At 43.1% G+C, this 25692-nt stretch overlaps 1 protein-coding gene across 3 annotated transcripts in view; it reads right to left on the bottom strand.

The window, feature by feature from the left end:
• Nucleotides 1-25692, bottom strand: part of LOC115157587 (netrin-G1-like) — a 145269-nt gene that overhangs the window by 33442 nt on the left and 86135 nt on the right. For 2 of the 3 annotated variants that reach the window (XM_029705969.1, XM_029705970.1), the window contains exon 3: nucleotides 7069-7247. In XM_029705969.1, coding sequence (XP_029561829.1) covers nucleotides 7069-7247 — 179 coding nt within the window. Of the gene's footprint in view, nucleotides 1-7060; nucleotides 7248-25692 lie in introns of those variants that run through there. The other variant, XM_029705971.1, reaches the window with a different exon arrangement.

Consider the following 25692-nt stretch of genomic DNA (forward strand, 5'->3'; position numbering starts at 1 on the left):
TGCAACCCGCCTCACCAATTTAAAAAAGAAAAGTATTATTTATCTCAAATCTGAAATCCACAACAGAAGCTAGCCAAAGGTTACCCAGTTCACTGGCTAATGTTGTAGTTCAGCTAGCCACGGTTAGCGGTCCTCAGCTATCCATTAGCTCGAAAAGCTATCGCCAATTTTTGTACAGCGCGACTCAGACCAGAGTTTACCTGACCTATTCTCTCTCCATATCCCCGGATTTCTACCGCAGGCTCTGGACATTTACACCTGGATCTTGCAGCTAGCTAGCTGCTACCCGATTGACTATTGGCAACGTTGGTCCTGGAGTTAACATAAATTATTCAGGAGCTAGCCAGCTGAAGAGTTTCATCAGCCACTCCTGGGCTATTCCGGAGCTAGCCAGCTGAAGAGTTCCATCAGCCTCTCCTGGGTTACAATCACCTATCCGGACTCGTTTTACTGCCGATGCGGAGCCCCATCGGGCCTTCACGACTGGACTACTGATGTTATCTGCCCGAGGGAGTTATCCAACTGGCCCGTCCGTCGCGACGTAACCCGAATGCCCATCTGCGGCCGGCTAATCGTTAGCTGTCTTATCGGCTGCTATCTGAATAGGTCTATCGGACAATTTTCTTGGGCCACTATAACTATAACTATAACTATTTTGCCAATTGGACTGGTCCCCCCTACCACACGGAACCCCACTAATCTACAGACGGAATCGCACAAGGTGGCTAAATACAGACAGTTTTTAGTTCTGTTAGTTCCGTTAGTTCTATAAGTTCTATTAGAACTGGTAGAACTGGTAGTTCTATCAGTTCTATCAGTTCAATCAGTTCTGTTAGTTCTGTTAGTTCTGTTAGTTCTGTTAGTTCTGTTAGTTCTATAAGTTCTATCAGTTCTATCAGTTCTGTCAGTTTTATCAGTTCTGTTCGTTCTATTAGTTCTATCAGTTCTATTAGTTCTATCAGTTCTATCAAACCCTACGGTTCTATCAGTTCTATCAGTTCTGTCAGTTCTACCAGTTCTATCAGTTTTGTCAGTTCTGTCAGTTCTACCAGTTCTGTCAGTTCTATCAAACCCATCAGTTCTATCAGTTCTATAAGTTCTATCAGTTCTAGTAAAAACTCCACAGTTCTATCAGTTCTAAAAGATATGTCAGGTCTGTCAGTTCCACCAGTTCTATCAAACCCTACGGTTCTATCAGTTCTATCAGTTCTACCAGTTCTGTCAGTTCTACCAGTTCTGTCAGTTCTATCAAACCCATCAGTTCTATCAGTTCTATAAGTTCTATCAGTTCTAGTAAAAACTCCACAGTTCTATCAGTTCTAAAAGATATGTCAGGTCTGTCAGTTCCACCAGTTCTATCAAACCCTACGGTTCTATCAGTTCTATCAGTTCTACCAGTTCTGTCAGTTCTATCAGTTCTATCAGTTCTGTCAGTTCTATCAGTTCAATCGGTACATCAAAACTACAGTTCTATCAGTTCTACCAGTTCTATCAGTTCTATCAGTTATGTCAGTTCTATCAGTTCTATCAAACCCTAAAGTTCTATCAGTTCTATCAAACCCTAAAGTTCTATCAGTTCTGTCAGTTCCATCAGTTCTATCAGTTCGATTTGATCTACAGTGAGGGAAAAAGTATTTGATACCCTGCTGATTTTGTACGTTTGTCCACTGACAAACAAATTATCAGTCTATAATTTTAATGGTAGGTCTATTTGAATAGTGAGAGACAGAATAACAACAAAAAAATCCAGAAAAACGCATGTCAAAAATGTTATAAATTGATTTGCATTTTAATGAGGGAAATAAGTATTTGACCCCCTCTCAATCAGAAAGATTTCTGGCTCCCAGGTGTCTTTTATACAGGTAACGAGCTGAGATTAGGAGCACACTCTTAAAGGGAGTGCTCCTAATCTCAGTTTGTTACCTGTATAAAAGACACCTGTCCACAGAAGCAATCAATCAATCAGATTCCAAACTCTCCACCATGGCCAAGACCAAAGAGCTCTCCAAGGATGTCAGGGACAAGATTGTAGACCTACACAAGGCTGGAATGGGCTACAAGACTGTAGGGTTTGATAGAACTGATAGAACTGATGGAACTGATGGAACTGAAGGAACTGATAGAACTGATAGAACTGATAGAACTGATAGAACTGATAGAACTGATAGAACTGATAGAACTGATAGAACTGTAGTTTTGATGTACTGATTAAACTGATAGAACGGACAGAAATTATAAAACTGACATAAATGATAGAACTGTATGGCTTGATATACTTATACAGTGAAGGAAAAAAGTATTTGATCCCCTGCTGATTTTGTACATTTGCCCACTGACAAAGAAATTATCAGTCTATAATTTTAATGGTAGGTTTCTTTGAACAGTGAGAGACAGAATAACAACATAAAAATCCAGAAAAACGCATGTCAAAAATGTTATAAATTGATTTGCATTTTAAGATAGATCTTAACAGACAGAAGGCTTTCCACTAGACTTAGCACTCACATCTTTAGCCATGAAGTGCTTTGAAATGCTTGTCATGGCTCACATCAACACCTTCATCCCAGAAACCCTAGACCCACTCCAATCAGCATACCGCCCCAACAGATCCACAGATGAAGCCAACTCTATTGCACTCTACCCTGTCCTTTCACACCTCGATGAAATGAACATCTATGTGAGAATGCTGTTCATTGACTACAGCTCAGTGTTCAACACCATAATGCCCTCAAAGTTCATCACTAAGCTAAGGACCCTGGGACTAAACACCTCCCTTTGCAACTGGATCCTGGACTTCCTGACGGGTCGCCCTCCGAATGGTAAGGAGAGGCAACAACACATCTGCCACGCTGAACCTCAACACGGGTGCCCCTCAGGGGTGTGTGCTTAATCCCCTCTTGTGCTCCCTGTTCACCCATGACTGCGCGGTCAAGCATGACTCCAACACCATCATTAAGTTTGCCGATGACACAACGGTGGTGGGCCTGATCAACAACAACGATGAGACAGCCTATAGGGATGAGGTCAGAGACCTGGCAGTGTTGTGCCCGGACATCACTCTCCCTCAATGTGATCAAGACAAAGGAGATAATTGTGGACTACAGGAAAAGGAGGGCCAAGCATGCCCCATTCTCATCAACAGGGCTGTAGTGGAGCAGGTTGAAAGCTTCAAGTTCCTTGGTGTCCACATCACCAACAAACTTTCATGGTCCAAACACACCAAGACAGTTGTGAAGTTGGCATGACAATGCCTATTCCGCCTTGGCTTAGGTCCTCAGATCCTTAAAAAGTTATACAGCTGCACCATCGAGAGCATCCTGACTGGTTTAATCACCGCCTGGTATGTGAACTGCTCGGCCTCCAACCGCAAGGCGCTACAGAGGGTAGTGCGTTCGGCTGACCTTCCTGACATCCAGGACCTCTACACCAGGCAGTGTTAGAGGAAAGCCCTAAAAATTGCCAAAGACTCCAGCCACCCTAGCCGTGCTGCAAGCGGTACCAGAGCGCCAGGTCTAGATCCAAAAGGCTTCTTAACAGCTTCTAACCCCAAGCCATAAGACTCCTGAACATCTAATCAAATGGCCACCCGGAATTTTTGCATAGACCCACCCCCCTTTTTTTACTTTGCTGCTACTCACTATTTATTATCTATGCATAATCACTTTACCACTACCTACATGTACATATTACCTCAATTACCTCAACTAATCTGTACCCCCACACATTGACTCGATACCGGTAGCCCCTGTATATAGATAGATTCGTTACTGTTATTTTATTGTCACATTTAAAAAAAAAAAAATTTACTTTCCTTTATTTAGTAAATATTTTCTTAACTCTTATTTTTCTTAAAACTGCATTGTTGGTTAAGGGCTTGTAAATAAGCATTTCACGGAAAAGTCACATGTGACAAATAACTTTTGATTTGATTGCCTTTTCCAGAAGAGTGGAGGCTGTTATAGCAGCCAATGGGGCTCCATATTAATGCCCATGATTTTGGAATGAGATGATCGACAAGCACGTGTCCACATACTTTTGGTCATGTAGAGTATGTCTATGTCTAAAGTATATTATAGTGTAGATGTATTCTTGTCCATACTTCATCCCTTTTATCCTGACAGCTCTAGTCCCCTAGCAACAGAGAGCCTCCTTTCATCTTAGGTTTTTACATGGAGGGTCACGTACAGCTATATATCTGCATATGTTGGGTCCTGATTTTTACATGAAGGGTCACGTACAACTATATATCTGCATATGTTCAGTAAGGTCCTGAATATGAAAAATGTAAAATCTAATACCCGTCTGTCACTAGGAGATGTATTGCTATTGTGACGGAAGACGATGACTTGATGACAGATGAGTGCTATTAAACTAGAATTAAATTCTGCACTTTCAGCAAATTTGTCTTCAAGGACCGTACGGTTAATAGGGAAATATATCAGGAAATATGAGCCGTTGCGTTAGTTGCTGCATGGGGGGGAAACGCATGGAACGCCCCATGTTGTTTGCTATAGGTTACATCTCAACTGGCATCCTATTCCCTACACAGTGCCCTACAATGGCTCATAGGGCTCTGGTCAAAAGTAGGAATAGGGTGCCATTTTGGATGCAGAAAAACAGTCTTCTCTTATGAGAGAATAACAAATAACTCAAATCGAAGACAAAAAAAAAAAAAAAACGATTAAACTTCCACACCTGTGGGGAATAATATTATTCTATTATTATGTAATACTACCAGGGTGCCATATGCAATATCATTGCATTCTGTTCTTTCTCCAAACCACTGTGTCATATTGTTTTTTTTGCTATGGAGCATATGGAGACTGGGTCTGGGGTTTTATCCATTCAGTGCAGATGCGTCCAAGGGGTTGTCTGTTTTTAATAACGCCCTGTCAATCTGAGAGAGGACAGCTGCTCTCACGTTGCAGAGTGTCTCCTAACTGGAGGAGCGCAGCGTAGGGGGAAATCAAGCCACTTCCCCTTAGACGACACATACATGGGTATGAAGGCACACGTGAGAGTACGTGCACACACCCTGAATGCACATACAGGTACACACGTGCACACACACACTTAATTTACTCACACACACACACACACACTTAATTTACTCACACACACACACACACACACACACACACACACACACACACACACACACACACACACACACGCACACACGTACACACGCACACATGCACACACATGCACACACACACACTCTTAATTTGCTCACACACACATAACACGCACACACATTTATACTGATCGTATCCCTCAGTGTTGGTCTGGCTAGAATACTTTATCCCTCGGCTGATTATAGCACCTTACTCATCAGTGTTGAGTTTGAGTTGAGTTGATTTTTATTTTTACAGGGACAGTGCACATTAATCAACGTTTCAGTAAAAGTGCCGGTTTTAGCACGCTGGCTAATTTTCAACCGCAGTCCCTGGGCAGGTAATTTTTTTACACTGAGGGATAAGGTTCTATAATCAGCCCTTATCCCTCAGCTATAATCAGTGTTGGGCTGATTATAGCACCTTATCCCTCAGTGTTGGGCTGATTATAGTACCTTATCCCTCAGTGTTGGGCTGATTATAGTACCTTATCCCTCAGTGTTGGGCTGATTATAGTACCTTATCCCTCAGTGTTGGGCTGATTATAGTACCTTATCCCACAGTGCTCGATATAACACCTTGTCCCTCAGTGTTGAGCTGATTATAGTACCTTACCCCTCAGTGCTCGATATAACACCTTACCCCTCAGTGTTGAGCTGATTATAGCACCTTATCCCTCAGTGTTGGGCCGATTATAGCACCTTATCCCTCAGTGTTGAGCTGATTATAGTACCTTATCCCACAGTGTTGAGCTGATTATAGTACCTTATCCCTCAGTGTTGAGCTGATTATAGTACCTTATCCCTCAGTGTTGGGCCGATTATAGCACCTTATCCCTCAGTGTTGAGCTGATTATAGCACCTTGTCCCTCAGTGTTGAGCTGATTATAGTACCTTATCCCTCAGTGTTGAGCTGATTATAGCACCTTATCCCTCAGTGTTGAGCTGATTATAGCACCTTATCCCTCAGTGCCTGGTATAACACCTTATCCCTCAGTGTTGGGCCGATTATAGCACCTTATCCCTCAGTGTTGAGCTGATTATAGTACCTTATCCCACAGTGTTGAGCTGATTATAGTACCTTATCCCTCAGTGTTGAGCTGATTATAGTACCTTATCCCTCAGTGTTGAGCTGATTATAGTACCTTATCCCTCAGTGTTGGGCCGATTATAGCACCTTATCCCTCAGTGTTGAGCTGATTATAGCACCTTGTCCCTCAGTGTTGAGCTGATTATAGTACCTTATCCCTCAGTGTTGAGCTGATTATAGCACCTTATCCCTCAGTGCCGGGTATAACACCTTATCCCTCAGTGTTGGGCCGATTATAGCACCTTATCCCTCAGTGTTGAGCTGATTATAGCACCTTGTCCCTCAGTGTTGAGCTGATTATAGTACCTTACCCCTCAGTGCTGGATATAACACCTTATCCCTCAGTGTTGGGCTGATTATAGCACCTTATCCCTCAGTGCCAGATATAACACATTATCCCTCAGTGTTGAGCTGATTATAACACCTTATCCCTCAGTGTTGAGCTGATTATAGCACCTTATCCCCCAGTGTTGGGCTGGCTATATCACCTTATCCCCCAGTGTTGGGCTGGCTATAGCACCTTATCCCTCAGTGTTGGGCTGGCTATAACTCAGTGTTGGGCTGGATATAGCACATTATCCCTCAGTGTTGGGATGATTATAGCACCTAATCCCTCTTCTATCTTCCCTAGAGTTAGCTTTCCTGGTGTTAGCCTGGGGTTAGCCTGCATTAGATATATTAAGGAAATGAGCCCCCTGGCCTAGACCTGGGAACTGACAGATCAGACAGAAATCTCCTCCAAGATTGACGAAAAGCCCACATGCCTCATATATCATTATTTTATTCTCGATTAGATTCTGTTGAACAAGTGAAACTTTTTTCCACAATTGGTTTTAGATATATAGAGACGTAGTCTACTCACAGATGTTAGCAGTTCCTCTGGGGATGGGCAGGTAGGACCCGACGCTCCAGGGTCGTCCGTGGTAGTGTCTCTTACATCGGCCGCAGTCTGGTCCTGTTGTGTTGTGTTCACACTCACACCCCAGCTTCCCCTTGTCTTTGTCAAACACACAGCTGTTGGAGTGTAGGTTACACTTACATCTGAGGAGGGAAAACACACAATCATATTTATTTCACCTTTATTCAAAGCCAGATAAGTCATTGAACACAAATTATCTTCTATAAGAGTGGCGTTCAGGTTGCACTTCGATCTGAGAAGGAAAACACCATGCAACAGACAGAATGGAAATATATGATATTATTTGTACCAAAGGCTGTGGGTTGGTTCTTCAAGCCGGATTGCAGTGCTTACTCCTGGATAACATTAATATGAACTATTTTACTGACTTGAATCAAATGTGACTGACTGGGAAGCTAACGCAAGTCTTCAAGTCTAAGACTATGTTTAATCATCATGCACTGACGTGTTTCACCAAATCACCTCCTCCATACAAGGATATTTCACTGTGCCCTTGCTGTGGAGTGTTTTGCCTCTTCTATAATTTAATAGTGGGTATACTAGGCCTACATGGAATTCCCACTCCGGTACTTGACTTAGATCAGACTAAGAGGGAAGAGAGAGCGGAAAACGTATCGTTATTCTTAAAACAAGAGCTAATTTGGCTAACCCTCTGTGGAGGGAACAGCATTTAAAAACAAGAGCTAATTTGGCTAACCCTCTGTGGAGGGAACAGCATTTAAAACAACACCAAATTTGGCTAACCCTTCGTTGAGGGAACAGCATTTAAAACAATACCTAATTTGGCTAACCCTTCGTTGAGGGAACACCACCTTAAATAAAGTCAGGATTCAAAAGCATCCCAAATGGCACCCTAATCCCTACATAGTGCCCTATAGGGAATAGGGTGCCATTTGGGATACAAACAATCACGTTCTCTTTGTTGAGGACTAAACAGAGAGCTATTTGAGAGTTAACAAGAAGATGAACAAATGAACCAAGGCTTTCTTCAAAGTTACTCAAACCTTTTTGGTTCCATGTTGAACTATTTTTGGTTCCAGGTAGAAATATTTCTGGTTTCATGTAGAACTCTTTTTGGTTCCAGGTAGAACTCCTCTGTGTTCCATGTAGAACCAAAAGTGTTCTACCTGAAACCAAACAGGGTTCTTCAAAGGTTTTCCTATGGGGACAGCCGAATAAAACTTTTGGTTAACACTCTGTCTCTCTCTCTCTCTCTCTGTGTCTCTCTGTGTCTCTCTGTGTCTCTCTCCTCTCCTCTCCTCTCCTCTCCTCTCCTCTCCTCTCCTCTCTACATACACCTCAATTGAGCTCCCCATGGTAACCTTCCCCTTAATTAAAAAGCAGCCAAAACAGGATCTCTCACACACACACACACACACACACACACACACACACACACACACACACACACACACACACACACACACACACACACACACACACACACACACACACACACACACACACACACACACACACACACACACACACACCTGTGTGTGTGTGTGTGTGTGTGTGTCCTTGTCACAAGAGGTATGTCCCTCTGCTCTATTGAGTAGGGCAGACCTTGAACTGGCATCGTTAATAATGCTTTCCATTAAGTTTTAATGATCGGTTATATTCCTCCTAGACTAGTTAGTCTCTTTATAGTGGAAGTATTATCTATTATCTTATCTAAAACACTGTCTGAAACCGCTGTGTACCCTCATCTCTCTCACCGTTTATCCTTGTGTTTAAATGTGTACTGTGTCTCTTATGTATAAATGTCTACTGTGTCTCTTGTGTTTAAATGTGTACTGTGTCTCTTGTGTATACATGTGTATTGTGTCTCCTTTGTGTCCCAAATGGCAATTCATAAAGACCAATCTATCTCATGTGAAGGCTTCTGCACAGTAACAGAAGTCCTGTTGTGGACTCTAATGTAGGAGAATATAACACAATAGATATAGTAGGAGAAAATCCAAAGAAAAACCAACCAGAATTTGTTGAGAGACCATCCTCTTAGAAATGCAACAGAAAGGTCATATTGAAAATTAGCTCCCTGGATGAAATTCCTATGGCTTCCACAGGGTGTCAGCAGTCAATCTTCAAGGTTTCAGGCTTATAACTTTAAAAACGAATAAGAAATAACAGTATAGTAGAAGGACACAGTCTTGGAAATTCATGTTTGCGCGTGCCATGAAGACATTACCCACCTGCTAAAATCGGGTTTCCTATTGAACATACTTCTTTCCGAAATAAATATTATAGTTTGATTACATTTTAGGGTATCTGAGGAGAAAATAGAAACGTATTTTGACTTATTGAAACAAGGTTTAGGGGTAGATTTTTTGTATTCCTTTCTCAGCAAGTTGAACAGTGGATTACTCAAATCGATGGCGTCAACTAAACTGACTTTTTGGGATATAAAGAAGGATTTTATCTAACGAAACGACACTACATGTTACAACTGAAAATATTCAGAGGAATATTTTCAAAAGTAAGTGAATATTTAATCGTTATATGTGAATGTATGAAACCTGTGCCGGTGGAAAAATATTTTGATGTGGGGCGCCATCCTCAAACAATCGCATTGTATGTTTTCGCTGTACTAGCTACTGTAAATTGGACAGAGCAGTTAGATTAACAAGAATTGAAGCTTTCAGTCAACATAAGACACTTATATGTACCTAAATGTAAAAAAATCCATAATATTTCTGATTATTTATTTGAATTGCGGGCCCTCCAGTTTCACTGGAAGTTGTCCCGCTCCTTAAGAAGTTGGGGGTGGAGTTTAATCGACAGAATCAATTCAAATCAAATCACATTTTATTTGTCACATGCCCCGAATACAACAGGTGTAGACCTTACAGTGAAATGCTTACTTACAAACCCTTAACCAACAATGCAGTTTTAACAAAATACCTAAAAAAGTAACAAATAAAAATTCTAAATAATTAAAGAGCAGCAGTAAAATAACAATTGCGAGGCTATATACATGGGGTACCGGTACAGAGTCAATGTGGGAGGGCACCAGTTAGTCGAGATAATTGAGATAATATGTACATGTAGGTATAGTTATTAAAGTAGCTATGCATAGATAATAACAGACAGTAGCAGCAGTGTAAAAGGGGGGGGGGGGGGCAAATAGTCTGGGGTAGCCATTTGATTAGATGTTCAGGAGTCTTATGGCTTGGGGGTAGAAGCTATTTAGAAGCCTCCTGGACCTAGACTTGGGCGCTCCAGTACCGCTTGCCGTGCTGTAGCAAAGAGAACAGTCTATGACTAGGGCGGCTGGAGTCCTTGACATTTTTTAGGGCCTTCCTCTGACACCACCTGGTATATAGGTCCTGGATAGCAGGAAGCTTGGTCCCAATGATGTACTGGGCCGTACGTATTGCCCTCTAGAGCCTTACGGTTGGATGCCGAGCAATTGCCATACCAGGGAGTGATGACACCTGGTCAGGATGCTTTCAATGGTGCAGCTATATTACTTTTTGAGGATCTGGGGACCCATGCCAAAACTTTTCAGTCTCCTGAAAAGGTGTTGTCGTGCCCTCTTCACAACTGTTTTGGTATGTTTGGACCATGATAGTTCGTTGGTAATGTGCACACCAAAGGAACTTGAAACTCTCAACCCACACCCCTATAGCCCCGTCGATGTTAATGTTCGTACCGCCTTTTCATGTTGTCCATGATCAGCTCCTTTGTCTTGCTCACATTGAGGGAGAGGTTGTTGTCCTGGCATCACACTGCCAGGTCTCTGATCTACTCCCTATAGGCTGTCTCATCGTTGTTGTATCGTTGTTGTATCATCAGCAAACTTAATGATGGTGTTGGAGTCGTGCTTGACCACGCAGTAATGGGTGAACAGGGAGTACAGGAGGGGACTAAGTACACACCTCTGAGGGGCCTCAGTGTTGAGGATCACCGTGGCAGATGTGTTGTTGCCTACCCTTACCACCTGGGGATGGTCCATAGGGAAGTCCAGGATCCAGAGCAGAGGGAGGTGTTTAGTCCCAGGGTCCTTAGCTTAGTGATGAGCTTTGAGGGTACTATGGTGTTGAACACTGAGCTGTAGTCAATGAACAGCATTCTCACATAGGTGTTCCTTTTGTCCTGGTGGAAAAGGGCAGTGATTGAGATGGCATCATCTGTGGATCTGTTGGGGCGGTATGTGAATTGGACAGGATCTAGGGTTTCTGGGATGATGGTGTTGATGTGAGCCATGACAAGCCTTTTAAAGCACTTCATTGCTACAGACGTGAGTGCAATGGGGCAGTAATCATTTAGGCAGTTTACCTTCACTTTCTTGGGCACAGGATCTATGGTGGTCTGCTTGAAACATGTAGGTGTTACAGACTCGGTCAGGGAGAATTTCTTTCCCCATACATGGTGCATTCTTGCTGTTGAAGTACAAACAAATCATCCTTGGTTCAGTTGGAACACTTTGAAGGGACATTACTGATCTACACCATTTCCAAGGTGTGGTGCCATATGTAGTCAGATCCGCAAAGAAAGTTTGGTGTTTATTTTTGTTCTTTCTCCTCGATCTCAAGTGCAGCCGTGTGAGTCTGTCGTCGTGGTGATCGTGGCTGTCTCTCCCCTGATCATTGTTGCGGTTTCTTTTTTTTTCTTCTTTTTTTCTCTTTTCTGGACGTTTTTAATTAATATGCTTCAGAGCAACTTTCACCCCACAGTGACCATGGCTTACCTTTTTGAATATATTTATAATCCAACTATTGTTTTATTATTTATAAGTGCCATTATATATGTATATATATGTGTATGTATGTATGTATGTATGTATGTATGTATGTATGTATGTAGCAGGAAGCTTGGTCCCAATACATATATGTATTGGGACCCAATATGTATGTGTGTGTGTGTGTATGTATATATATATATATATCTACTAAATAACTTTTGCTGCATTTATACAGGCAGCCTTATTCTGATTGGTCAAAATACCAATTAGTGAAAAACAATCAGATCTAAAAAAGATCTGATGTGATTGGTCAAAAGAACAATTCTATGTATCTATGATCAATAGCTGATACAGATAACTCACTTCAACAGAAACATAACAATGAGGCTGATTATTATTTACGTTCAAAACTAGATTCAACTAGTGTAAGAGACACTGTGTAATAGTAATGCTTTAAGTACATGTCCATGTCCTTATAATCCGTCTGGCCCCACGGCCTTGTGAATGTCGACCTGTTTAAAGGTCTTGCTCACATCGGAGAGCATGATCACACAGTTGTCCGAAATAGCTGGTGCTCTCATGAATGCTTCAGTGTTTCTTTCCTCGAAGCGAGCATAAAAGGCATTTAGCTTGTTTGCTGGCTCACGTCACTGGGCAGCTTTTGTAGTCCGAAATAGTTTGCAAGTCTGCCACATCAAACCAGCATTAGAGCAAGTGTGGTAGGATTCAATCTGAGTCCTGTATTGACGCATTGCCTGTTTGATAGTTCATCTGAGGGCATTGCGGGATTTCTTATAAGCGTCCAGATTAGTGTCCCGCTCCTTGAAAGTGGCAGCTTCAGCCTTTAGTTCGGTGCAGATGTTGCCTGTAACCCATGGCTTTTGGTTGTTATATCTATGTATGGTCACTGTGGGGACGACATCGTCAATGCACTTATTGATGAAGCTGGTGACTGAGGTGGAACATATTCCATTCTGTGCTAGTAAAACCATCAGTGTCATCTGACCACTTTTTTTCCCTCTGTTTGCACATGTGACATGCTGATAGAAATTAGGTAAAACGGATTTAAGTTTGCCTGCATTAAAGTCCCCGGCCACTAGGAGCGCCGCTTCTGGATGAGCATTTTCTTGTTTGCTTATGCCCTTATACAGCTCGTTGAGTGCGGCCTTTTTGTGGCAGCATCGTTTTGGGGTGGTAAATAGATGGCTACGAATAAAATCGATGAAAACTCTCTAGGTAGATAGTGTGGTCTACAGCTTATCATGAGGTACTCTATACCACAAAACTTTAATATTAAACATTGCGCACCAGCTGTTATTGACAAACAGACACACACCCCAATCCCTTGTCTTACCAGACGTAGCTGCTCTGTCCTCGCAATGCACGGAAAACCTATATTATCCTTGTCATCGTTCAGTCACGACTCGGTGCAGTAAAATTAGATTTAAAAAATAGATTAAAAAATATCTTATGGAACAGCGGGGACTGTGAAGCAACACAAATATTGGCGCATACACACACACACACACACACACACACACACACACATGGATTTAGTACTGTAGATATGTGGTAGTGGTGGATTAGGTGCCTGAGGACACACAGTGTGTTGTGAATGTATTGTAATGTCTTAAAAATTATATAAAATTGCCTTAACTTTGCTGGACCCCCCCCCCCCTCCACACACACACACACACACACACACACACACACACACACACACACACACACACACACACACACACACACACACACACACACGGGGATCCATAATAAATACAAATACAATTGTCTTCTATTTTTCAGCATGCAAGCAAATAGTCATATTATTACGGTTAGTTTACTTTCTTATGTAATTGCTTCTGTTGTGGTCTATCTAAATGGTTCTCTGTGTGTTTTAAGTTGAAAGTGTTCTGGTAAGGACCTCTCTCCCTCACTCAGTACAATCATCTCAGTCTCTGTAGTTAAACTATCAGAATTTACATACACTTATATGCCGAGTTGTGGACACGAGTCACATGACTTTGACTCGAGTCGGAGTCAAGTCACAAATTTGATGACCTGAGACTTGACTTGAGAGAAAATAAAATAACTTTAGACTTGGAGCCTCAAGACTCGGTAATTGACTTTGACTTGAGACTGATAACTTAAAATTATCAGGTTTTACAACGTTTTGTCACTTATTTTGTGGCACAGAGTCTCCGTGGATTACTCTCCACGCAGCCAGAGAACGTGCAACAGATTGTCTAGTGAAACGAACACTAAGCCCTCTGATTGGACCAGCAAACTGCCAATCAACACAGGTCGTGGGTGAGCTAGTGATTCTCAAAGTGGGTGTTGGTTGCAAGAAGGTTTTGGTTGGTTGCCAGTGTGAAACTGAATGGGAAAAATACATATTTTCATACATATTTTAATAGGCTAGATATAACCTACCATTTGGATTTTATATTACTACCTTTGCTTATTAGATCTGGTCACTAACACAGGCTTACGTTATTGTACCAAAAGTTGCGCATTTTGACTATTGACCAATGAGTAGCCTCATCGCCAACCAGAATTCCCTAAAATGGAAGGCGTAACAAGTCAATTTCATAGAAATTCAGAGAAAATCTGACCTCCAAAACAAGACTTCTGTTACTGTGCAGAAGCCTTCATATGAGACTAACTTCAGGGTCTTCCAGGGTTCTGTGTTGGAAACCATCCTCACCACTGTATAAATACATGAGCTCCTTCAAGAAAACTCTGTCTGAGAACCCAAATGGCTCCCTAGTCTCTTTATATTTCACTACGTTTGATCAGGACTAGTGCACTATTAAGTAGTGCACTATATGCCCAATATAGGGAATGAGTTGCCATTTGGGACACGGTCCATTTGGGACACCCCTGAAGTCCTTACACTCCTACTGAGGGGTGGGGAGATGAAGGCTGTTACTACAGAGGAAACTTTGGCCCAGACTGCTAGGCAAAAGAGTTCAAGGTCTGCCGCTACTGGGTTGACCTAAGATGATCCTCATACACCTTCAGGGATCTCAGAGAAGGCTTTGATGTATTTTACATGAGAGAAAGAGGAAGAGAGAGATACTGTATGTGCTGCATGCAAACTGAAGGGAGAGGGAGAGAGACAGAGAGAGAGAGACAGAGGAGGTAGAGAGACAGAGAGAGAGGAGGTAGAGAGAGAGGTAGAGAGAGGAGGTAGAGAGAGAGACAGAGAGAGAGAGGTGGTAGAGAGAGAGAGAGAGAGACAGAGAGAGACAGAGAGAAAGGAAGTAGAGAGAGAGGAGAAAGAGGGGTAGAGAGAGAGAGGAGAGAGAGGGGTAGAGAGAGAGAGGTAGAGAGAGAGGAGAGGGTTAGAGAGAGAAAGAGAGAGGTAGAGAGAGAGGAGAGAGAGGGGTAGAGCGAGAGAAGAGAAAGGGAGGAAGTAGAGAGAGAGGGAGAGAGAAAGGAGGTAGAGAGAGAGACAGAGAGAGGAGGTAGAGAGAGAGGAGAGAGAGGCGGTAGAGAGAGAGAGAGAGAGAGGGTAGAGAGAGAGGAGAGAGAGGGGTAGGGAGAGAGAGAGAGAGAGAGAGAGAGAGATGAGAGAGACAGAGAGATAGAGAGAGAGAGAGAAAGTAGAGAGAGAGAGGAGAGAGAGAGGTAGAGAGAGAGGAAGTAGAGAGAGGGAGAGAAAGAGGAGGTAGAGAGAGGAGAGAGGAAGTAAAGATAGAGAGGAGAGAGAGGGGTAGAGAGAGGAGAGAGAGGATAGAGAGAGAGAGAGAGAGAGAGAGAGAGAGAGAGAGAGAGAGAGGGGGGTAGAGAGAAAGAGAGAGAAAGGAAGTAGAGAGAGAGAGAGGGAGAGAGAGGTAGAGAGATAGAGAGGGGTAGAGAGAGAGGAGAGAGAGGGGTAGAGAGAGAGAGAGAGAGAGAGGAGAGAGAGACAGAAAGGAGAGAAAGAGACGAGGTAGAGAGAGAAGAGAGAGAGAGAGGTAGAGGAGAGAGAGAGGATAGAGAGAGAGAGAGAGAGGGGGAGGAGAAAATAATTGTTTCTAAAGCAGCTAGAGGCAGGAAATGTGTCCTCCTGTCTTGCTATCATGATGTTTGTTTACTACAGCAGTATGATCGATGGGGAGATACGGTTCTGTACCTGGTTTATTCTCTGTTTACTACAGCAGTATGATCCATGGGGAGATATGGTTCTGTACCTGGTTTATTCTCTGTTTACTACAGCAGTATGATCCATGGGGAGATACGGTTCTGTACCTGGTTTATTCTCTGTTTACTACAGCAGTATGATCCATAGGGAGATACGGTTCTGTACCTGGTTTATTCTCTGTTTACTACAGCAGTATGATCCATAGGGAGATATGGTTCTGTACCTGGTTTATTCTCTGTTTACTACAGCAGTATGATCCATAGGGAGATATGGTTCTGTACCTGGTTTATTCTCTGTTTACTACAGCAGTATGATCCATGGGGAGATATGGTTCTGTACCTGGTTTATTCTCTGTTTACTACAGCAGTATGATCCATGGGGAGATATGGTTCTGTACCTGGTTTATTCTCTGTTTACTACAGCAGTATGATCAATAGGGAGATACGGTTCTGTACATGGTTTATTCTCTGTTTACTACAGCAGTATGATCCATGAGGAGATAAGGTTCTGTACCTGGTTTATTCTCTGTTTACTACAGCAGTAGCAATGATCTATTTGCAATGATCCATTTGGGGTGGCAGGTAGCCTAGTGGTTAGAGTGTAGGGGCAGCAGGTAGCCTAGTGGTTAGAGTGTAGGGGCGGCAGGTAGCCTAGTGGTTAGAGTGTAGGGGCGGCAGGTAGCCTAGTGGTTAGAGTGTAGGGGCGGCAGGTAGCCTAGTGGTTAGAGTGTAGGGGCGGCAGGTAGCCTAGTGGTTAGAGTGTAGGGGCGGCAGGTAACCTAGTGGTTAGAGTGGAGGGGGATGGCAGGTAGCCTAGTGGTTAGAGTGGAGGGGGATGGCAGGTAGCCTAGTGGTTAGAGTGGAGGGGCGGCAGGTAGCCTAGTGGTTAGAGTGTAGGGTCGGCAGATAGCCTAGTGGTTAGAGTGTAGGGGCGGCAGATAGCCTAGTGGTTAGAGTGTAGGGTCGGCAGATAGCCTAGTGGTTAGAGTGTAGGGGCGGCAGGTAGCCTAATGGTTAGAGTGTAGGGGCGGCAGGTAACCTAGTGGTTAGAGTGTAGGGGCGGCAAGTAGCCTAGTGGTTAGAGTGTAGGGTCAGTAACCAAAAGGATGCTAGACCGAATCCCCGAGCTGACAAGGTAAAATATCTGTCGTTCTGCCCCTGAACAAGGACGTTAACCCACTGGTCCTACGCCATCATTCTAAATATGAATTTGTTCTTAACTGACTTGCCTAGTTAGATAAAAAAAGGAGATCATCTTGGAAGATTAGTGTACATATTATTATAATTGGGAGAATAGTGTAGGATATACCCTCGTCTGGACCATGGAACTATGTGATGTCACTGCCAAGTATTGCGCCATGCGTCAGGTTCAAACTGTTACGGCTTGGTCTGTGCTCTGCTCCATAATGATTTATTTAGCCTACATGTCTTTTTATATGATCAACAGTTAGTAATGATCCTCAGCAACAACCACATAGCCGTGATGGCGTTTACATCGGAAGCAAATGAATGTAAACAAAACAATGTAATCACAAGGAATGATAATGTAGACTATACCAACTGAAGGGAACTAACAGTAAATTATCAGTTTAATTAACATGTGTGGTTATTAGGCCTACTGACGGTCGATACTGATAGTGGCTAAAATTGAACTTGATAGAAAGTCAGGGTAGCCTACTGTCAATATCGGGTGTATGAGAGGCGAAGTCAGGTGCAGGAGAGAAGCGAAATGTAACCAAGCGCACTTTATTAAAGTTCCAAAATACGAGAGCACTACAGCTGTACATTTCAATGAAACATGGTGAAGCCCCAAAATTGCCCTCGCTAGAAGCCTGTGTTTCAGACATAAGGAAGTGGATGGCTGCAAATTTTCTACTTTTAAACTCGGACAAAACAGAGATGCTTGTCCTAGGTCCCAAGAAACAAAGAGATCTTCTGTTGAATCTGACAATTAATCTGGATGGTTGTACAGTCGTCTCAAATAAAAAACTGTGAAGGACCTCGGCGTTACTCTGGACCCTGATCTCTCTTTTGAAGAACATATCAAGACTGCTTCAAGGACAGCTTTTTTCCATCTACGTAACATTGCAAAAATCAGAAACTTTCTGTCCAAAAATGACGCAGAAAAATTAATCCATGCTTTTGTTACTTCTAGGCTCGACTACTGCAATGCTCTACTTTCCGGCTACCCGGATAAAGCACTAAACAAACTTCAGTTAGTGCTAAATACGGCTGCTAGAATCCTGACTAGAACCAAAAAATTTGATCATATTACTCCAGTGCTAGCCTCCCTACACTGGCTTCCTGTTAAGGCAAGGGCTGATTTCAAGGTTTTACTGCTAACCTACAAAGCATTACATGGGCTTGCTCCTACCTATCTTTCCGATTTGGTCCTGCCGTACATACCTACACGTACGCTACGGTCACAAGACGCAGGCCTCCTAATTGTCCCTAGAATTTCTAAGCAAACGGCTGGAGGTAGGGCTTTCTCCTATAGAGCTCCATTTTTATGGAATGGTCTGCCTACCCATGTGAGAGACGCAGACTCAGTCTCAACCTTTAAGTCTTTACTGAAGACTTATCTCTTCAGTAGGTCCTATGATTAAGTATAGTCTGGCCCAGGAGTGTGAAGGTGAACGGAAAGGCTGGAGCAACGAACCGCCCTTGCTGTCTCTGCCTTGTCGGTTCCCCTCTTCCCACTGGGATTCTCTGCCTCTAACCCTTTTACAGGGGCTGAGTCACTGACTTACTGGTGTTCTTCCATGCCGTCCATGGGAGGGGTGCGTCACTTGAGTAGGTTGAGCCACTGACGTGGTCTTCCTGTCTGGGTTGGCGCCCCCCCCTTGGGTTGTGCCGTGGCGGAGATCTTTGTGGGCTATACTCGGCCTTGTCTTCGGACGGTAAGTTGGTGGTTGTAGATATCCCTCTAGTGGTGTGGGGGCTGTGCTTTGGCAAAGTGGGTGGGGTTATATCCTGCCTGTTTGGCCCTGTCCGGGGGTATCATCGGATGGGGCCACAGTGTCTTCTGATCCCTCCTGTCTCAGCCTCCAGTATTTATGCTGCAGTAGTTTATGTGTCGGGGGGCTAGGGTCAGTCTGTTACATCTGGAGTATTCTCTTGTCTTATCCGGTGTCCTGTGTGAATGTAAATATGCTCTCTCTAATTCTCTCTTTCTCTCCTTCTTTCTTTCTCTCGGAGGACCTGAGCCCTAGGACCATGCCTCAGGACTACCTGGCATGATGACTCCTTGCTGTCCCCAGTCCACCTGGCCATGCTGCTGCTCCAGTTTCAACTGTTCTGCCTGCGGCTACGGAACCCTGACCTGTTCACCGGACGTGCTTGTTGCACCCTCGACAATTACTATGCTTATTATTATTTGACCATGCTGGTCATTTACGAACATTTTAACATCTTGACCATGTTCTGTTATAATATCCACCCGGCACAGCCAGAAGAGGACTGGCCACCCCTCATAGCCTGGTTCCTCTCTAGGTTTCTTCCTAGGTTTTTGGCCTTTCTCAGGAGTTTGTCCTAGGGAGTTTTTCCCAGCCACCGTGCTTCTTTCACATGCATTGCTTGCTGTTTGGGGTTTTAGGCTGGGTTTCTGTACAGCACTTTGAGATTTCAGCTGATGTACGAAGGGCTATATAAATAAATTTGATTTGATTTGATTTGATAAATAAAAATGCGCTCCAAACCACGGAACATAATCCAAAGTAAAACACGTAAATCAAACACCACGAAAACATGAAACAATTACACACAAAACATAATGGGAAACAGAGGGTTAAATACAAGTAGATTGATTGGGGAAATGATAACCAGGTGTGTATGGAAACAAGACAAGACAAATGGATAATAGAAAAATGGAGCGGCGATGGCTAGAAAGCCGGTGACGTCGATCGCCGAACGCCGCCCGCACAAGGAGAGAGACCGACTTCGGCGGAAGTCGTGACACCTACAATCAAGACATTCGAGAGAGTCCATCCCTGCAAGGTAAAAAGCCTGTACAATTTAAAATCTGTGTAATGGCAGAGAATTCCATAAACTTTACTGTGGGAAAGTTGACATGTTGATATGATTCAGTTTGCTGCCATATGACTGGTTTCACATTTGTCTCCAGCGATTATAAGGTAAAATAGATAGTCATTTATATTTACAATTCCCTTATCCAAACTGATTACTCATTTACCTAGCTCTTAACAATAGCTCTTATCAAGTTATAAATTACAGTGCATGGAGAATGCTGTTATTTCTAGCGGAAAAAATTAAGTCGATGTTTTTTCCACTTGGAACCGGTAGGTTCACTCGACCTTATTCATGGGTTCCTCGCGCGTAAAGGTGGTGGAATTACGAGAGAATTAAATCAAGGTCAGAATACGTCATATTTTGTGGACAGACCTCCGCCGCAGCTTCATTTCTTTGATCTCCACCCGAACGAATAGCGGGTAAATTGCATGCTGTTCTCATGTTTAAATTCAAGGTCAGAGAAACGTGCATTAAAAAAAAAAGGGAATAACGTTCCATTTACGCGCGGGACTCATTGAAGTGGCTGTAGAGTCTAAGATTACGTCCCAAATGGCACCCTATTCAATACAGGCCCTGGTTAAAAGTAGTGCACTAAAATAGGGAATAGGTGCCATTTGGGACGCAAACCTTTTTAATGTGGGACGTATTACTGCTTTCATGGTTGTGACTCATGATGCGTTCGTTATATACTATTAACTAAACACAAATGCGTCTTTTGTAAACGATGTTGGATTGTGCCTCTGACTATTCATACATTTTAAAAACAAGAAAATGGTGGCATCTGGTTTGTTTAACATAAGGAATTTTAAATGATTTATACTTGTACATTTACTTTTGATACAGGTTAAGTATATGTGAAACCAAAAAACTTTTAGACTTTTACTCAAGTAGTATTTTTTCTTGCTGACTTTCACTTTTACTTGAGTAACTTTCTATTAAGGTATCTATACTTTTACTCAAGTATGACAGTTGGGTACTTTTTTCCACCAGTGGTTATCAGGAACACAATGCCTTTTGTAGCTGTAAAACAAAGAAAAGGTTTAGTCATTGTGTGATCAATTTCACTATTTCTGTTAAAGTCGTTCAAAACACACAACACTGTTGCTAACCCTCTGCTCCAAAATCTAAATCCGTTCTGAGTGCTACATGCCAACATGATGAAAATCAACAAAAAAATCAATGTGTAACTCGAGTGGCCATGAAACAGCACCAATCCCTTGCCATCTTTTCAGAATGAGAAGATTAGGGCATAGCCAATATGTAATATTACCATTTCAGTCGAGGCCTAAAACTTAAAATCAGTAAAAAAGGTTTTCTCTGGGGTGTTTTTTCTAGAGGGTTTCTCTAATATGTTGAAGTACATTTAAGTCAAACAATGACCTCCAGTGAATGAATAACACACTCAACATGGTAATGTAACATAAGAAAATCGAATTGCATTAGATATTGACTCTTTTCCTATTTCAGTGTTAGCAGTGAGAATGTGGGGAGAGACTTGTTGAGTGCCATGTTGTGTCACCGTGAAATTCAAGAGTCCGATTAGACCTCGTTTCTCATTCTCTAAATGGTGGAACGTTTTTTTTTCATTCATTCATCTGGGTATTACTAATCCAATACATCTGACATACACACACTACACACTACACACTACACACACTACACACACACACTACACACTACACACAAATGTAATACATATCTGGGCAAATTGTTTGTGTCTTACATCCTCGCAAATATAACGTCAACCCCTCCATAACGTTTCCATTCCCCAAATTGCCTGATAAATATTAGTGTGTGTCTGTCTGTGTGTGTCTGTGTATGTCTGTGTGTGTCTGTGTGTCTGTGTGTGTCTGTGTGTGTCTGTCTGTCTGTGTGTGTCTGTGTGTGCCTGTGTGTGCCTGTGTGTGTCTGTGTGTCTGTGTGTCTGTGTGTGCCTGTGTGTGCCTGTCTGTCTGTGTGTGTCTGTGTGTCTATGTGTGTCTGTGTGTCTGTGTGTGTCTGTGTGTCTGTGTCTCTATGTGTGTCTGTGTGTGCCTGTGTCTGTCTGTGTGTGCCTGTGTGTCTGTGTCTGAGTGTGTGTTTGTCTGTGTGTTCCCCTGCTCTTAATTTTCCAGGTGAAGTGAAATTAAAATGTTATTTGCATGGTGGGCGGACTGCTCCGGCATCCCAGCTGTGATTTGTATCAATGACAGGAGGTATTATGGAGGGGTGTGTATTGATGTAAGCATTATGGTATTATAATGTGTCCCACTTGCCTCTTTACGTGTGATTATTTTTTTGATTTACATTTGAGTCATTTAGCAGACACTCTCATCCAGAGCGACTTAGAAGAGCAATTAGGGTTAAGTGCCTTGCTCATGGGCAAATTGACAGATTTCACCTAGTCAGCTCAGGGATTCAAACCAACAACCTTTTGGTTACTGGCCCAACCTCTTAACGGCTAGACTACCACCCAGCCCTGCAATCAAGCCAGAGTTACAGAGGAGTAGGGAGCAGACTGGGGGGAGATGTACAGTGCCTTGCAAAAGTATTCATCCCCCTTGGCGTTTTTCCTATTTTGTTGCATTACAACCTGTAATTTAAATTGATTTTTATTTGGATTTCATGTAATGGACATACACAAAATAGTCCAAATTGGTGAAGTCAAATTAAAAAAAATAACTTGATTCTAAAATTGTAAAACATAAAAAAACAGAAAAGTGGTGTGTGCATATGTATTCACCCACTTTACTATGAAGCCCCTAAATAAGATCTGGTGCAATAAAGTCCACCTGTGTGCAATCTAAGTGCCACATGATCTCAGTATATATACACCTGTTCTGAAAGGCCCCAGAGTCTGCAACTAAGCAAGGGGCACCACCAAGCAAGCGGCACCATGAAGACCAAGGAGCTGTCCAAACAGGTCAGGGACAAAGTTGTGGAGAAGTACAGCTCAGGGTTAGGTTATAAAAAAATATCTGAAACTTTGAACATCCCACGGAGCACCAGTAAATCCATTATTAAAAAATTTAAAGATTATGGCACCACAACAAACCTACCAAGAGAGGGCCGCCCACCAAAACTCAATGACCAGGCAAGGAGGGCATAAATCAGAGAGGCAACAAAGAGACCAAAGATAACCCTGAAGGACCTGCAAAGCTCCACACAAAGAATGGAGCATCTGTCCATAGGAACACTTTAAGCCATACACTCCACAGAGCTGGGCTTTACGGAAGAGTGTCCAGAAAAAAGCCATTGCTTAAAAAAAAAAAATAAGCAAACACGTTTGGTGTTCGCCAAAATGCATGTGGGAGACTCCCCAGAAATTTGGAAGAAGTTACTCTGGTCAGATGAGACTAAAATTGAGCTTTTTGGCCATCAAGGAAAATGCTATTACTGGCGCAAACCTAACACCTAAATTCACCCTGAGAACTCCATCCCCACAGTGAAGCGTGGTGGTGGCAGCATCATGCCGTGGGGATGTTTTTCATCGGCAGGGACTGGGAAACTGGTCAGAATTGAAGGAATGATGGATGGCGCTAATACAGGGAAATTCTTGAGGGAAACCTGTTTCAGTCTTCCAGAGATTTGAGACTGGGACGGAGGTTCACCTTCCAGCAGGACAATGACCCTAAGCATACTGCTAAAGCAACACTCGAGTGGCTTGAGGGGAAACATTTAAATGTCTTGGAATGGCCTAGTCAAAGCCCAGACCTCAATCCAATCGAGAATCTGTAGTATGACTTATTAAAGATTGCTGTACACCAGTGGAACCCATCTAACTTGAAGAAGCTGGAGCAATTTTCCTTGAAGCATGGGCAAAAATCCCATTGGCTAAATGTGCCAAGCTTATAGAGATATACCCCAAGAGACTTTCAGCTGTAATTGCTGCAAAAGGTGGCTCTACAAAGTATTTATTTTGGGGGGGTGAATAGTTATGCACGCTCAAGTTTTGAGTTTTTTTTGTTTGTTTCTATGGCTTGCCATGCTTTCCACTTGGCTACCTCTACCCTGGCCGAGAGCTCTGCACCCCCTGCATCAACTTGCCAAAGCCCCTGCCCCTCCCGCCTCTTCTTCACCCAAATCCAGACAGCTGATGTTCTCAAAGAGATGCAAAATCTAGATCCCTACAAATCAGCTGGGCTAGACAATCTGGACCCTCTCTTTCTAAAATTATCCGCCAAAATTTTTGCAACCCCTATTACTAGCCTGTTCAACTTCTCTTTCGTATCGTCTGATATCCCCAAAGATTGGAAAGCTGCCACAGTCATCCCCCTCTTCAAAGGGGGAGAGACTCTAGACCCAAACTGTTATAGCCCTATGTCCATCCTGCCCTGCCTTTATAAAATCTTCGAAAGCCAAGTTAACAAACAGATCACCAACCATTTTGAATCCCACCGTACCTTCTCCACTAAGCAATCTGGTTTCCGCACTGGTCATGGGTGCACCTCAGCCACGCTCAAGGTCCTAAACGATATCATAACAGCCATCGATAAAAGACAGTACTGTGCAGCCGCCTTCATTGACTTGGCCAAGGCATTCAACTCTTTCAATCACTGCATTCTTATCGGCAGACTCTAAAGCCTTGGTTTCTCAAATGACTGCCTCGCCTGGTTCACCAACTACTTCTCAGATAGAGTTCAGTGTGTCAAATCGGAGGGCCTGTTGTCCGGACCTCTGGCAGTCTCTATGGGGGTGCCACAGGGTTCAATTCTCAGGCCTACTCTTTTCTCTGTATATATCAACAATGCCACTCTTGCTGCTGGTGATTCTCTGATACACCTCTACGCAGACCACACCATTCTGTATTCATATGGCCCTTCTTTGGACACTGTGTAAACAAACCTCCAAACAAGCTTCAATGCCATACAACACTCCTCCTGTGGTCTCCAACTGTTTTTAAATGCTAGTAAAACCAAATGCATGCTCTTCAACCGATTGCTGCCCGCACCCGCCTGACTAGCATCACTACTCTGGACGGTTCGGACTTAGAACATGAGGACAACTACAAATACCTAGGTGTCTGATTAGACTGTAAACTCTCCTTCCAGACTCACATTAAGCATCTCCAATCCCAAAAATAAATCTAGAATCAGCTTCCTATTTCGCAACATAACCTCCTTCACTCATGCTGCCAAACATACCCTCCTAAAACGGACTATCCTACCAATCCTTGACTTCGGCGATTTCATTTACAAAATAGCCTCCAACACTTTACTCAGCAAACTGGATATAGTCTATCATAGTGCCATCCGTTTTGTCACCAAAGCCCCATATACTACCCCCCACTGCGACCTGTATGCTCCCGTTGGCTGGCCTTCGCTACATATTCGTCGCCAAACCCACTGGCTCCAGGTCATCTATAAGTCTTTGCTAGGTAAAGCCCCACCTTATCTAAGCTCACTGGTCACCATAGCATTACCCACCCGTAGCACGCGCTCCAGCAGGTATATTGCACTGGTCATCCCCAAAGCCAATACTTTCTTTGGCCGCCTTTCCTTCTAGTTCCCTGCTGCCAATGACTGGAACGAATTGCAAAAATCGCTGAATCTGGAGACTTATACCTCCCTCTCAAACTTTAAGCATCAGCTGTCAGAGCAGCTTATCGATCACTGTACCTGTACTCAGCCAATCTGTAAATAGCACACCCAACTACCTCATCCCCATATTGTTATTTATCCTCTTGCTCTTTTGCACCCCAGTATCTCTACTTGCACATCATCATCTGCACATCTATCACTCCA

This window comes from Salmo trutta, chromosome 21 (assembly GCF_901001165.1).
Source record: "Salmo trutta chromosome 21, fSalTru1.1, whole genome shotgun sequence".
In the NCBI taxonomy this organism is placed as follows: Eukaryota; Metazoa; Chordata; class Actinopteri; order Salmoniformes; family Salmonidae; genus Salmo; species Salmo trutta.